The sequence below is a fragment of the Phyllobates terribilis genome, unplaced genomic scaffold (assembly GCF_046119375.1).
Source record: "Phyllobates terribilis strain yellow unplaced genomic scaffold, ASM4611937v1 Scaffold_56__1_contigs__length_8794411, whole genome shotgun sequence".
In the NCBI taxonomy this organism is placed as follows: domain Eukaryota; kingdom Metazoa; phylum Chordata; class Amphibia; order Anura; family Dendrobatidae; genus Phyllobates; species Phyllobates terribilis.
The window spans coordinates 7,914,229-7,927,736 of NW_027362816.1; the positions used below are offsets into that span (position 1 = coordinate 7,914,229).

Below are 13,508 nucleotides of genomic sequence, written 5' to 3' on the forward strand. Positions count from 1 at the left end.
AAAAAAAATAAAACTTGTTATAATTACCCCCATGCGATCCCTGCAGAATCCTGGCGCTCGTCCAAATCGCTGACAGCAGGTTCTCCTGACTTCCGGTCATGTGACGGCGCGGTCACATGACCGGAAGTCAGGGGAATCATAAAGGCTCCTGCTGAGATGTCCCGGACCCGGCGCTTAGAGGGGAGGAGAGGAGAGGAGAGAGACGCACAAGAGGGGGGGCTCCGAGGGGGCCCCTACCGGCCGGGCCCCATACTGGAGTCAGGGCAGTCATGCCCTGATGGCGGCCCTGCTGGAGGCTGGAGGGGCCCCCTCTCCCTCGGGGCCCCCGTTCAATGAACCGGCTGCACGGGCGGTAGTTCCGCCCCTGCTCTGCTTCCTGTCAGTCCTCAGTCTGTAGGCTTCTTTCTGCTTCTGGTGACAAATTAGTGAATTTACTGACACGTGAACAACAGCTGTTCAGCTTGTCAGGACTTTCCCCCCGTGTTCACGGAAGAAATTCACTTAATTTAAAAAAACGAAAAAACAGGACTGGCTGGCTCACCATTGTAAAATAATACTCTTTTCTGTATTATTTATCTTCTACTGAGGACTTCGCAAAGTATCAATATCACGATATTCTTATAAAAAAATGTATCTATTTATTCTTGGATTGTCCATTAAAAAGATTCAGATTGCAGCAGGTACATATAATAATTAGTTATAAAGTAATTGTCCATTTGTCCATAATTAGCTTAATTGTTGCGATTCACCCATCTTTCCTTGGATCCTGGCTGGTAACTCATGTCTTTGTCCAGCACGTGTCCAGGCCTACATGTCAGATACGTCTCAGCATGAAGATTCTTGTGTCTTGTGGGGTGGGCAGAGCAAGAGAGCCCCCCCTTTCTGCACCATGGGCTTTTATAGCCAGTCGTATGGCACACCTGTTCTACATATGGTAGTGAACCAAAAATACACACACAAATAGCGCATGTCAACTAGACACGATGGCTGAGGCATAGAACTCAGAAAAATGATTATCGATTATTAATTAACATTCCAAATGAATTTCCATAATTAACCATTTAACAATCATTTATGTAGAATTGAAAAATATAGTGGATATTTATTTTTATTAGGTTTTTAATAAGTTAATATGAGTGTAATTATGAATAACTGCAGCTTTTACTCTTTTTATATTCTCCTTTTATATGTATATGCAGAGTAGGAGGGCTTCTTAAAGAAAACTTAACATGTCTGTGAGAGCCAGAATTCTTGCTGGTTGGTAGGTGATCAAATACTTATTTCATGCAATAACATGCAATTTAATTATTTAAAAATCATACAATGTGATTTTCTGGTTTTTATTTTTAGATTCTGTCTTTCCCAGGTGAAGTATACCTACGATAAAAATTGTAGTCCTCTCCCTTCTTTGTAGATGGGAAAAATTGGAAAATCACTAGCGTATCAAATACCTATTTTCCCCACTATACATAACATTGTTTGGCTTTTTATTTCATATTCGGGAGGCAGAATGAACAATCAGTTGAACACCACACTTTACTGGTTCACGCTATGAGGTTTTCTATTAGACTGTGAATTGTCATTGTCCTGGTGAATAATTCATATTTTTACATAACTTGCCATTTTTACAGACAGTTTAAGTAGAAATGTTCAAAACTATAAAATTCAAGGATATTTAATTCAAAAATAATAATTGGTTTTATTCTTGGCAGATGACTGTACCAGGAGATCAGAGGGACAGCTGACATCTTCAATTTTTAAATCAGGTGATCTTGAGATCACACAGGATACAACTGAAGTGAATGCCATTACTCCAGATATACCATCATCCCTTCACAGCAAAGATCTGTCATCTGATCATTTGAAACAGGTCCTGTCTTCTGATTCATTACCGAATACTAAGGAAAATCAAAGTCACAAAAAAAGCATTAAAAAACAAACTGCTCCTAATGCAAAGAAGCCATTTTCACATTCAGAATACAGAAATAGTTTTCCTCTCAAAATGTCTTTTCTTAAACATCAAAAAATTCACACAGTAGAGAATATATTTTCTTGTTCCAAGTGTGGGAAATGTTTTAACCAGAAATCAAATCTTGTTAGTCACCAGAGAACTCACACAGGGGAGAAGCCATTTTCATGTTCAGAATGTGGGAAATGTTTTAACCGGAAATCAGATGTTATTATACACCAGAGAACCCACACAGTGGAGAAACCTTTATCATATTCAGAATGTGGAAAATGTTTTACACAGAAATCACATCTTGTTAGTCACCAGAGAATTCACACAGGGGAGAAGCCATTTTCATGTTTAGAATGTGGGAAGTATTTTACACAGATATCAAGTCTTATCAGACATCAAAGAACCCACACAGGGGAGAAGCCTTTTTCATGTTCAGAATGTGGAAAATGTTTTACACAGAAATCAAATTTTGTTAATCACCAAAGAACTCACACAGGAGTGAAGCCATTTTCATGTTTAGAATGTGGGAAATGTTTTAACCGGAAATCAGATGTTGTTATACACCAAAAAACCCACACAGGGGAGAAGCCTTTTTCATGTTCAGAATGTGGGAAATGTTTTAACCGGAAATCAGATGTTGTTATACACCAGAGAACCCACACAGGGAAGAAGCCTTTTTCATGTTCAGAATGTGGGAAATGTTTTAACCGGAAATCAGATGTTGTTATACACTAGAGAACTCACACAGGGGAGAAGCCTTTTTCATGTTCAGAATGTGGGAAATGTTTTAACCGGAAATCAGATGTTGTTATACACCAGAGAACCCACACGAGGAAGAAGCCTTATTTATGTTCAGAATGTGGGAAATGTTTTAACCGGAAAACAAATTTTGTTAATCACCATAGAATTCACACAGGAGAGAAGCCTTTTCGATGTAAAGAATGTGGTAAATGTTTTATTGTGAAATCAGATGTTGTTATACACCAGAGAACCCACACAGGGGAGAAGCCTTTTTTATGTACAGAATGTGGAAAATGTTTTAACCGGAAAGCAGATGTTGTTATACACCAGAGAACCCACACAGGGAAGAAGCCTTATTTATGTTCAGAATGTGGGAAATGTTTTAACCGGAAATCAGATGTTGTTATACACCAAATAACCCACACAGGGGAGAAGCCTTTTTCATGTTCAGAATGTGGGAAATGTTTTAACCGGAAATCAGATGTTGTTATACACCAGAGAACCCACACAGGGAAGAAGCCTTTTTCATGTTCAGAATGTGGGAAATGTTTTAACCGGAAATCAGATGTTGTTATACACCAGAGAACTCACACAGGGGAGAAGCCTGTTTCATGTTCAGAATGTGGGAAATGTTTTAACCGAAAATCAGATGTTGTTATACACCAGAGAACCCACACGAGGAAGAAGCCTTATTTATGTTCAGAATGTGGGAAATGTTTTAACCGGAAAACAAATTTTGTTAATCACCAAAGAATTCACACAGGAGAGAAGCCTTTTCGATGTAAAGAATGTGGTAAATGTTTTATTGTGAAATCAGATGTTGTTATACACCAGAGAACCCACACAGGGGAGAAGCCTTTTTCATGTTCAGAATGTGGGAAATGTTTCAACCGGAAAGCATATGTTGTTATACACCAGATAACCCACACAGGGAAGAAGCCTTATTTATGTTCAGAATGTGGGAAATGTTTTAACTGGAAATCAACTCTTGTTAAACATCAGAGAACTCACACAGGATAGAAGCCATTTTCATGGAAAATGTTTTGCGGATAAATAATCTCTTTTTAGTCACCAGAGCAGTCACACAAGGAAGAAGCCTTTTATATATTCTTAAAGTGGGAAATGTTTAACTTGGAAAGACACACTTATTAGCAGGAAAAAATCTTTCTAATAAGTGAGTGCATCTTATAGACTTTAGGCAGCTTCCTGTTACTGAGGAGAACATTGAAACAGTGTCCTTCCTGATCAATCAGAAAATTGCTCTCTCCTCCACTCCACTCATCTAACTGATTGGTGCAAAGTAGGAGAAGAAACTACAGGGACCTGCACAGAGGCTGCATGTCCTCAATGAGCAGCTGAAGACTTCCTCAAGGACCTTTCAGATCATGTAACACTGTTTTCCATATTTTCAAAAGTTGTCAGGTTCATTTCTGAAATGAGCCATTTTTTAATGATTTTCACCATGTGAATTCAAATTGCACAATACATTTTTTTAGTTGCCTCTTGTTTCTGTGATATCAGAGTTTTCCTTTTACTGCAACATATACTTGATGAAAAAACACAGCAAAAAAGAGCAGCAGGGACCTGCCCAGATCTTCAGAACTAAATGCACTACCAGGTTGCAGCAAACCCACATAAAGATGGCGGATACACAGGTGCAGAATACTGATGAGACAATCACTCACAACCTACCATTTCATGGAGGGGGTGACGGCGTAGTATTTGAATTGCACACAAAAAGGTTTGTATAGGGTGCTGTTCACACTAGGGTAGTGCACAGTACCCGGCTTACAGCCATACTATTAGATTAGGCGGGCTGTCCGGTATTATCCAAGTGCACCCCATGGGAACAGACACCCCAATTTACAATGCCTGCACTGATAGGCCTGGCTGCACCCTGGAATAAAAAAGTGCAAAAGTACATATAAATAATATATGAGGTATTAGTTGATATGTTGGCCAAAATACGTGGCCTACTCTAAACACAAAAAGCAAAGCCAAACCAAGAAGAATTAAAATTCCCCCTAGTGTGAACAGCACCCTATACAAACCTTTTTGTGTGCAATTCAAATACTAAGCAGTCACCCCCTCCATGAAATGGAGATCTGAAGATCTGGGCGGGTAAACACTGCTGCCCTTTTTTGCTGTGTTTTTTCTTGAATTTTTGGGGGAATTTTAATTCATCTTGGTATGGCTTTGCTTTTTGTGTTTAGAGTAGGGCTCGTAAGCATGAGGACCCTTGTCGAGGGTTACGAGCTTACGTATTTTGGCCAAAATATCAACTAGTACCTCATCTACAACCCCTGGCAAAAATTATGGAATCACCGGGCTCGGAGGATGTTCATTCAGTTGTTTAATGTTGTTGAAAAAAGCAGATCACAGACATGTCACAAAACTAAAGTCATTTCAAATGGCAACTTTATGGCTTTAAGAAATACTAAGAGAAATCAAGATAAAAAATGTGGTACTCAGTAAGGGTAATTTTTTTCAGACCAAGCAGAGGGAAAAAATTATGGAATCACTCAATTCTGAGGAAAAAAATATGGAATCACCCTGTAAATTTTCATTTCCAAAACTAACACCTGCATCAAACGAGCATCTGCTCGTTAGTCTGCATCTAAAAAGGAGTGATCACACCTTGGAGAGCTGTTGCTCCAAATGGATTGATATGAATCATGGCTCCAACACGAGAGATGTCAATTGAAACAAAGGAGAGGATTATTAAACTCTTAAAATAAGGTAAATCATCACGCAATATTGCAAAAAATGTTGGTTGTTCACAGTCAGCTGTGTCTAAAATCTGGACCAAATACAAACAACATGGGAATGTTGTTAAAGGCAAACATACTGGTAGACCAAGGAAGACATCAAAGCATCAAGACCGGAAACTTAAAGCAATACGTCTCCAAAACAGGAAATGCACAACAAAACAAATGAGGAAAGAATGGGAGGAAACTGGAGTCAATGTCTGTGACCGAACTGTAAGAAACTGCCTAAAGGAAATGGGTTTTACATACAGAAAAGCTAAACAAAAGCCATCATTAACACCTAAATAGAAAAAAACAAGGTTACAATGGGCTAAGGAAAAGCAATCGTGGACTGTGGATGACTGGATGAAAGTCATATTCAGTGATGAATCGCGAGTCTGCATTGGGCAAGGTGACGATGCTGGAACTTTTGTTTGGTGCCATTCCAATGAGATTTATAAAGATGACTGCATGAAGAGAACATGCAAATTTCCACAGTCATTGATGATATGGGGCTGCCTGTCAGGTAAAGGCACTGGGGAGATGGCTGTCATTACATCTTCAATAAATGCCCAAGTTTACATTGATATTTTGGACAGTTTTCTTATCCCATCAATTGAAAGGATGTTTGGGGATGATGACATCATTTTTCAAGATGATAAATTGATAATGCATCCTGACATAGAGCAAAAACTGTGAAAACATTCCTTGAAAGAAGACGCATAAGGTCAATGTCATGGTTTGCAAATAGTCCAGGTCTCAATCCGAAAATCTTTGGTGGAAGTTGAAGAAAATGGTCCATGACAAGGCTCCAACCTGCAAAGCTGATCTGGCAACAGCAATCAGAGAAAGCTGGAGCCAGATTGATGAAGAGTACTGTTTGTCACTCATTAAGTCCATGCCTCAGAGACTGCAAACTGTTATTAAAGCCATAGGTGGTGCAACAAAATACCAGTGATGTATTGGAGTGTTCTTTTGTATGTTTGCTTTTCATGATTCCATAATTTTCCCTCAGAATTGAGTGATTCCATAATTTTTCCCTCTGCTTAGTCTGAAAAAAATTACCCTTACTGAATACCACATTTTTTATCTTGATTTCTTTTAGTGCTTCTTAAAGCCATAAACCTGCCATTTGAAATGACTTTAGTTTTGTGCCATGTCTGTGATCTGCTTTTTTTCAACAACATTAAACAACTGAATGAACATCCTCCGAGCCTGATGATTCCATAATTTTTGCCAGGGGTTGTATAATATCACGCTACAAGCGTCCCTCTGTCTGAAGCCTCTATAGACAGCGCAAGCGCGACAGTCTGGCTCCAGAAGAACGCATGGAGCCGTTACAGGTAAGAGGAGTGTATGGCACCGGAGATCGCGGTATGCGTAGACACTGAACGCATACCGCAATCTCTGGCGCCATACTTACATACTTACCTGACCGGGAGGAGCGTTGCCGCGGCGCCTCTCTTCTCGCTGGAGACTGGGGGCGGAGTGAAGGCGGCGGAATCTGCGCATGCGCATAGCGCTATCCGGCGCCATTTTACTGAAGACACATTTGCAGTGTTTCTTCAGCAAAATGGCGCCGGACAGCGCGGTATGGGCACTCGCGTACTCCGGCGCCACACTCCTCCCCCGGCCTCTGGCAGAACAGGACACAGCAGCGCTGGAGCACAGGGAAGAAAGGTGAGTACGTAAGTGTTTTGTTTTTTTTGTATGTGTGCAGCGTGAAAGGGATGAGGGGTACCATGCATACCAGGATTGGGAGGTGAGGGGGCCACACATACCAGGATTGGGGGATGAGGGGTACCACGCATACCATGATTGGGGGATGGTGGGTACCACACATACCAGGATTGGGGGATGGGGGGTACCACACATACCAGGATTAGGGGGATGGGGGGTGCCATACATACCAGGATTGGGATGCGGGGTGCCATGTATATCAAATTTGGGATGAGGGGTGCCATGCATACCAGGATTGGGGATGCGGGGTGCCATGCATACTAGGATTGGGGGATGAAGGGTGCCATGCATACTAGGAGTGGGGGATGAGGGGTACCATGCATACCAGGATAGGGATCTGGGGGGGCCATGCATACCAGGATGAGGGGTACCATACATACCAGGATAGGGATGAGGGGTGCCATGCATACCAGGATAGAGATGAGGGGTACCATGCATACTAGGATAGGGATGAGGGGTACCATGCATATCAGGATGAGGGATGGGGTGCCATACATACCAGGATAGGGATGAGGGGTGCCATGCATACCAGGATAGAGATGAGGGGTACCATGCATACTAGGATAGGGATGAGGGGTACCATGCATATCAGGATGAGGGATGGGGTGCCATACATACCAGGATAGGGATGAGGGGTACCATGCATACCAGGATGAGGGGTACCATACATACCAGGATATGGATGAGGGATGGGATACCAGGATTGAGGGTGAGGGGTGCCATGCATACCAGGATTGAGGGTGAGGGGTGCCATGCATACGAGAATAGGGATGAGGGGTACCATGCATACCAGGATAGGGATCTGGGGGGGGCATGCATACCATGATTGGGGATGAGGGGTAAAATGTATACCAGGATAGGGATGAGGGGTACCATACATACCAGGATGAGGGATGGGGTGCCATACATACCAGGATAGGGATGAGGGGTGCCATGCATACCAGGATTGGGGATGAGGGGTACCATGTATACCAGGATAGGGATGAGGGGTACCATGCATACCAGGATGAGGGATGGGGTGCCATACATACCTGGATAGGGATGAGGGGTACCATGCATACCAGGATGAGGGGGTACCATACATACCAGGATAGGGATAAGGGATGGGGTACCATGCATACCAGGATTGGGGATGAGGGAGCCATGCATACCAGGATTGGGGATGAGGGGTGCCATGCATACCAGGATTGAGGGTGAGGGGTGCCATGCATACAAGGATAGGGATGAGGCGTGCCATGCATACCAGCATAGGGATGAGTGGTACCATGCATACCAGGATAGGGATCTGGGGGGGCCATGCATACCATGATTCGGATGAGAGGCCATGCATACCAGGATAGGGATGAGGGGTACCATGTATTCGAGGATAGGGATGAGAGGTACCGTGTATACCAGGATAGGGATGAGGGGTACCCTGTATACCAAGATAGGGATGAGGGGTACCATATATACCAGGATGAGGGGTACCATACATACCAGGATAGGGATGAGGGGTGCCATGCATACCAGGATTAGGGATGAGGGGTGCCATGCATACCAGCATAGGGATGAGGGGTACCATGTATACCAGGATAGGGATGAAGGGGTGCTATGCATACAGGATTGGGGGTGAGGGGTGCCATGCATACCAGGATAGGGATGAGGGGTGCCATGCATACCAGGATCAGTGGTGAGAGGTGCCATGCATACCAGGATTGGGGGTGAGTGGTGGCATGCTTACCAGGATTGGGGGTGAGGGGTGCCATGCATACCAGGATGGGGGTGAGGGGTGCCATGCATACCAGGATAGGGATGAGGGCAGCGCATAACTGGATGGAGGAACAGAATGGCGCACCACAAATAGCAGGATGGGAGCAGCTCAAATACCAGGATGGGGGCAGCATAAATACCAGGATGGGGGCAGCACAAATACCAGCATGGGAGACCATATACCAATAAAAATGCTCGCCGCACGGACGTAGTATGAGCTCAATAGCTAGTATAATATATATATATGTATTTTTGCACTTTTTTATTCCAGGGTGCAGCCACGCCCATCAGTGCGGGCATTGTAAACTGGAGTGTCTGTTCCCATGGGGTGCACATGGATAGTACCGGGCAGCCCGCCTAATCTAATAGTATGGGTGTAACTAATAGGCTGTAAGCCGGATATTGTGCATTACCCTAGTGTGAACAGCACCCTATACAAGCCTTTTTGTGTGCAATTCAAATACTAAGCAGTCACCTCTCCATGAAATGGTAAGTTGTGAGTGATTGTCTCATCAGTATTCTGCACCTGTGTAGCTGCCATCTTTTTATGGGTTTGCTGCACACTGGTAGTGCATTTAGTTCTGAAGATCTTGTTGCTCATAGCACCGCTGTCACGACTCTGTTGTCAGCTCCTTCCCTGTCCCTAACGCTAGGGGCACCCTAGCTGGCCCTGTTCCCTGGATTACTTCTGAAGGTGAAGATGCTGGTGCCATGTACCTTGTCTGAGCTCCTCAATCTGCCTGCTCCCTTCCCCCACTCGCAATACACCAACCAGACTAACAAGGTAATACAAACAGGGATAAAGGAAAATACCAATCATACAAATATATGCACACAAACAATAGAGGATAACACCGGGGAGTGGAGGATGGGGAAAAAACAGCGTAGAAGGATAGTTTTATACACAACCAAAACCATGCAACAGTCTTGCTAAATCAACCAAACACCTTCTCAAACAACAGCTAGCTCTGGCAATGACTGCTAGCTAGAGTCCAGTATATACAGGAACGGGGAGTGGCTAACAGTAAATAGCTGCGAACATCAAGGCAGGAAAGCTTCAAGGAGCTCTCAACTGAGCAGATTAACTCCTGCACTGTTAGAAGAAATCTGCACTTTTAATATGAAGATGAAAGGCTTCTAATGAGTGCAGGATTAGGAGGAATCAGACTCTGCAGTCTTCTGGCTCCTCTCTGTCGCTGTAAATCCATGACAGTCCCCCCTTCTACGAGGGACCTCTGGAGCCTCATAGCTGGGTTTATCAGGGTGAACCACATAAAAAGACCGGATCAACCTGGCTGCATGGACGTCAGATGCTGGTACCCACATTCTCTCCTCAGGACCATAACCCTTCCAGTGTACCAGTTACTGAAGCGACAGATGAACTAAGCGAGAATCAGCGATCTTAGCTATTTGGAATTCCAAATTTCCATCCACAATGACCAGAGAGGGCGGTAACGCTGATGGTACAGAGGACGCAACGTGTTTTTTGGGTAGAGACTGATGAAACATTATGGATCCTAAAGGTGGGCAGCAAAGCAAGGTGGAATGCTACGGGATTGACGACGGCCACGATCTTATAAGAACCAGTGAACCTGGGACCCAGTTTCCAAGATGGAACCTTCAACTTAATGCTCCATGAGGACAACCACACCAAGTCATCATCACACAGGTCTGGACCCACCACACGTCTCCAATCAGCCACACTCTTATATTTGGACCCCATCTTCCTCAAGCAATCAAGAACCCTTTGCCACACAGACGTAATTGAAGATGGAAAACATTCTTCAGATATTCCTGAAAAATGATTCCTGTTAAATGAGCTGAACTGAGGATGAAACCCATATGCCCCGAAGAACAGGGACTTACCAGTGGAGTCATGACAACGATTATTCACTACAAATTCAGCAAGAGGTAAGTAAGTAACCCTATCCTCCTGATTCTCAGATATAAAATACCTAAGATTCTGGTTAAGATGTTCAGTTTGCCCATTAGACTGCCAAAGACTGCTGTAGAGAACAACAGATGGCTCCTCAAACGAATGCAAGATGCCCATCAGAATTTGGAAATAAACTGCACCCCCAATCAGAAAAAATAACAGTTGGGATCCCATGTAATTTTACGATCTCTCTGATGAAAATCTGCATCAAAGTCTTGGTGTTAGGTAATGCGGGTAGCGCAATGAAATGTGACATCTTACTGAATCTGTCCACCACCACCAAAATTACAGTATTACCTACTGACACGGTAGATTAGTGATAAAATCAACCGATAAATGAATCCACGGTCTAATGGGAATCCACAATGGATGGAGAGACCCAGATGAACAAGTATGAGAGATCTTAGAACACTGCAGGCGGCTACATACTCGTGAATACTCGTGAATATCCTGATGAACTCCTGGCCACCAAAAACACAGAGTAAGGAGATCTGTAGTGTCTTTATTACCGGGATGTCTGGCCAAGACCGAATCATGATGTTCACTGAGAACTCTAAGATGGAGATTCACATGTACAAACAGTTTACCCAATGAACAGGCAACAGATGCGTCCCCCTGAGCCTCAACAACCTCCTTCTCAAGACCGGAGCATATAGATGCAGTAACCACCCCTTTTTGCAGTATAGGATCCGGTTCACAATTATCTCCACCCCCGAAAAAGGCATCCACCTTAATGTTCTTGTTCCCTGGCCTATATGTAATGAAAAAGTTAAACCTGGTGAAGAATAACGGCCATCTTGCCTGTCTAGGCGTTAGACGTTTTGTAGACTCTAGATATACCAGATTCTTATGGTCCGTGATTACCATAATCGGATGAACTGCCCCCTCCAAAAAATGACACCACTCTCCAAAAGCCCACTTGATTACCAAGAGTTCCCTGTTACCAATGTCATAATTTCTCTCAGCAGGTGACAGTTTTCTAGAAAAGTATGCACATGGATGCCATTTACTAGGAGACAGACCCTGAGACAAAACAGCCCCCACACACACTTTTGACACGTCATCTTCTGCAACGAATGTCTGAGTGACGTCAGGCTGCATGAGAATTGGCACAAATACAAAACACTCCTTAAGGTATTGAATGCCTCTCTGGCCGGACTGTAACATTTAGAAAAGTCTGTCCCTTTCCTGGTCATAGCCGCAAGAGATTTGGCCACTACCGAAAAGTTTTTATGAACTTGCGGTAGTAGTTGGCGAAACCGAAAAACCTTTGTAACGCCTTTAAATCCTCAGGACCATCCCAATCCTGTTCCGCCCGGACTTTTGCTGGATCCATGTGAAAACCGGTGGATGATAAAATATAGCCTAGAAAAGGGATCTCCTTGAGAGAACATACACTTCTCTGGTTTAACAAATAATTTATTGCCTCTGAGTATCTGTAAGACCTACGTGACATGTACCTGATGTGACTCAAGGTCAGGCGCATAAATTAATGTAATCAAGATAGGTCACAACAAATATACCTGCCAGGTGACTAAAGATGACATTTACAAAATGCTGAAAGACGGCGGGAGCATCACTCAACCCAAATGGCATGACAAGGTTCTCATAGTGTCCCTCAGGCATATTGAAAGCTGTTTTTCACTCATCCCCCTCTTTAATACGAATGAGATTATATGCCCCCCTGAGAACCAGTTTATAAAACCATTTTGCTGAAACGATCTGATTAAATAGGTCCGGGATGAGATGGATCAGATACGGTTCCCAGACCGTGATCGGATTTAGTTTGCAGAAATCTAGGTAGGGGTGTAACCCCCCCCCCATCTTTCTTTACAAGGAAACCCCCGCAACAACGGGGGATGACGATGGTGTGATATGACCCTTTGCCAAACTTTCCGCGATATAGTCCTTCATGGCCCGCTTCTATGGACCAGACATTTTACAAAGTCTGCTCTTAGGCAGCTTGGCCCCAGAAACAAGATTAACGGCACAGTCATAAGGTCAATGGGGAGGGAGTTCTTGACACCCCTGCTCCGAGAACACATCCTCAATATCAGAGAGGTATTTAGGCACAGACTGGGTATCCACCCTAGCCATCCAGGTGCCCAAACAGTGTCCTTGACAATACTTGATCCAATTTGCTACCTCCCGAGTCTGCCAATCTACCACAGGGTTGTGCAGCGTGAGCCAAGGTAGTCTCAGAACCACAAGAGAGGGCAGACCCTTTAGCACATAAAAGTCAATACATTCTGAGTGTATGGCCTACCTGTAGATGTAACCCTCGGATGACTTGAGTAAAACACCCCTGGCTCAAGGATGCAGAGTTGATGGTGATTATGGGTATGCGTCTGGACAGTGTATGTGATTTAAGGCCCTGGACCTGGACGAACCTAGCGTTTTTCAAATTAAACCCGCCCCACTGTCCAGAAAGGCAGAAATGATCACCTTATTTTTGCCCAGATGGATTTCATACTCCCCCTTTTCGCTGAACTCGAGTTTGATCCACAGAACGAGTCACCCCACCCAACTGCATAGGCTGCTCAGATGACTCAGACCAGGGTTCCCTTGGCGCTGGACCTCTCGCATATTGGGGAGTTTCTTTAGGTCTCTGGCGAAGGCTGTGATCCACTCGGAT

The 13,508-nt window shown here is 43.9% G+C and overlaps 1 protein-coding gene across 1 annotated transcript in view; it reads left to right on the forward strand.

Annotated features, from left to right (window-relative positions):
* The first annotated feature begins 1,132 nt into the window (after positions 1-1,132).
* Positions 1,133-13,508, forward strand: part of LOC141192296 (uncharacterized) — a 69,678-nt gene continuing 57,302 nt past the window's right edge. Inside the window, exons 1-2 of the mRNA XM_073661791.1 lie at positions 1,133-1,138; positions 2,780-2,883. Coding sequence (XP_073517892.1) covers positions 1,133-1,138; positions 2,780-2,883 — 110 coding nt within the window. The remainder of the gene's footprint in view (positions 1,139-2,779; positions 2,884-13,508) is intronic.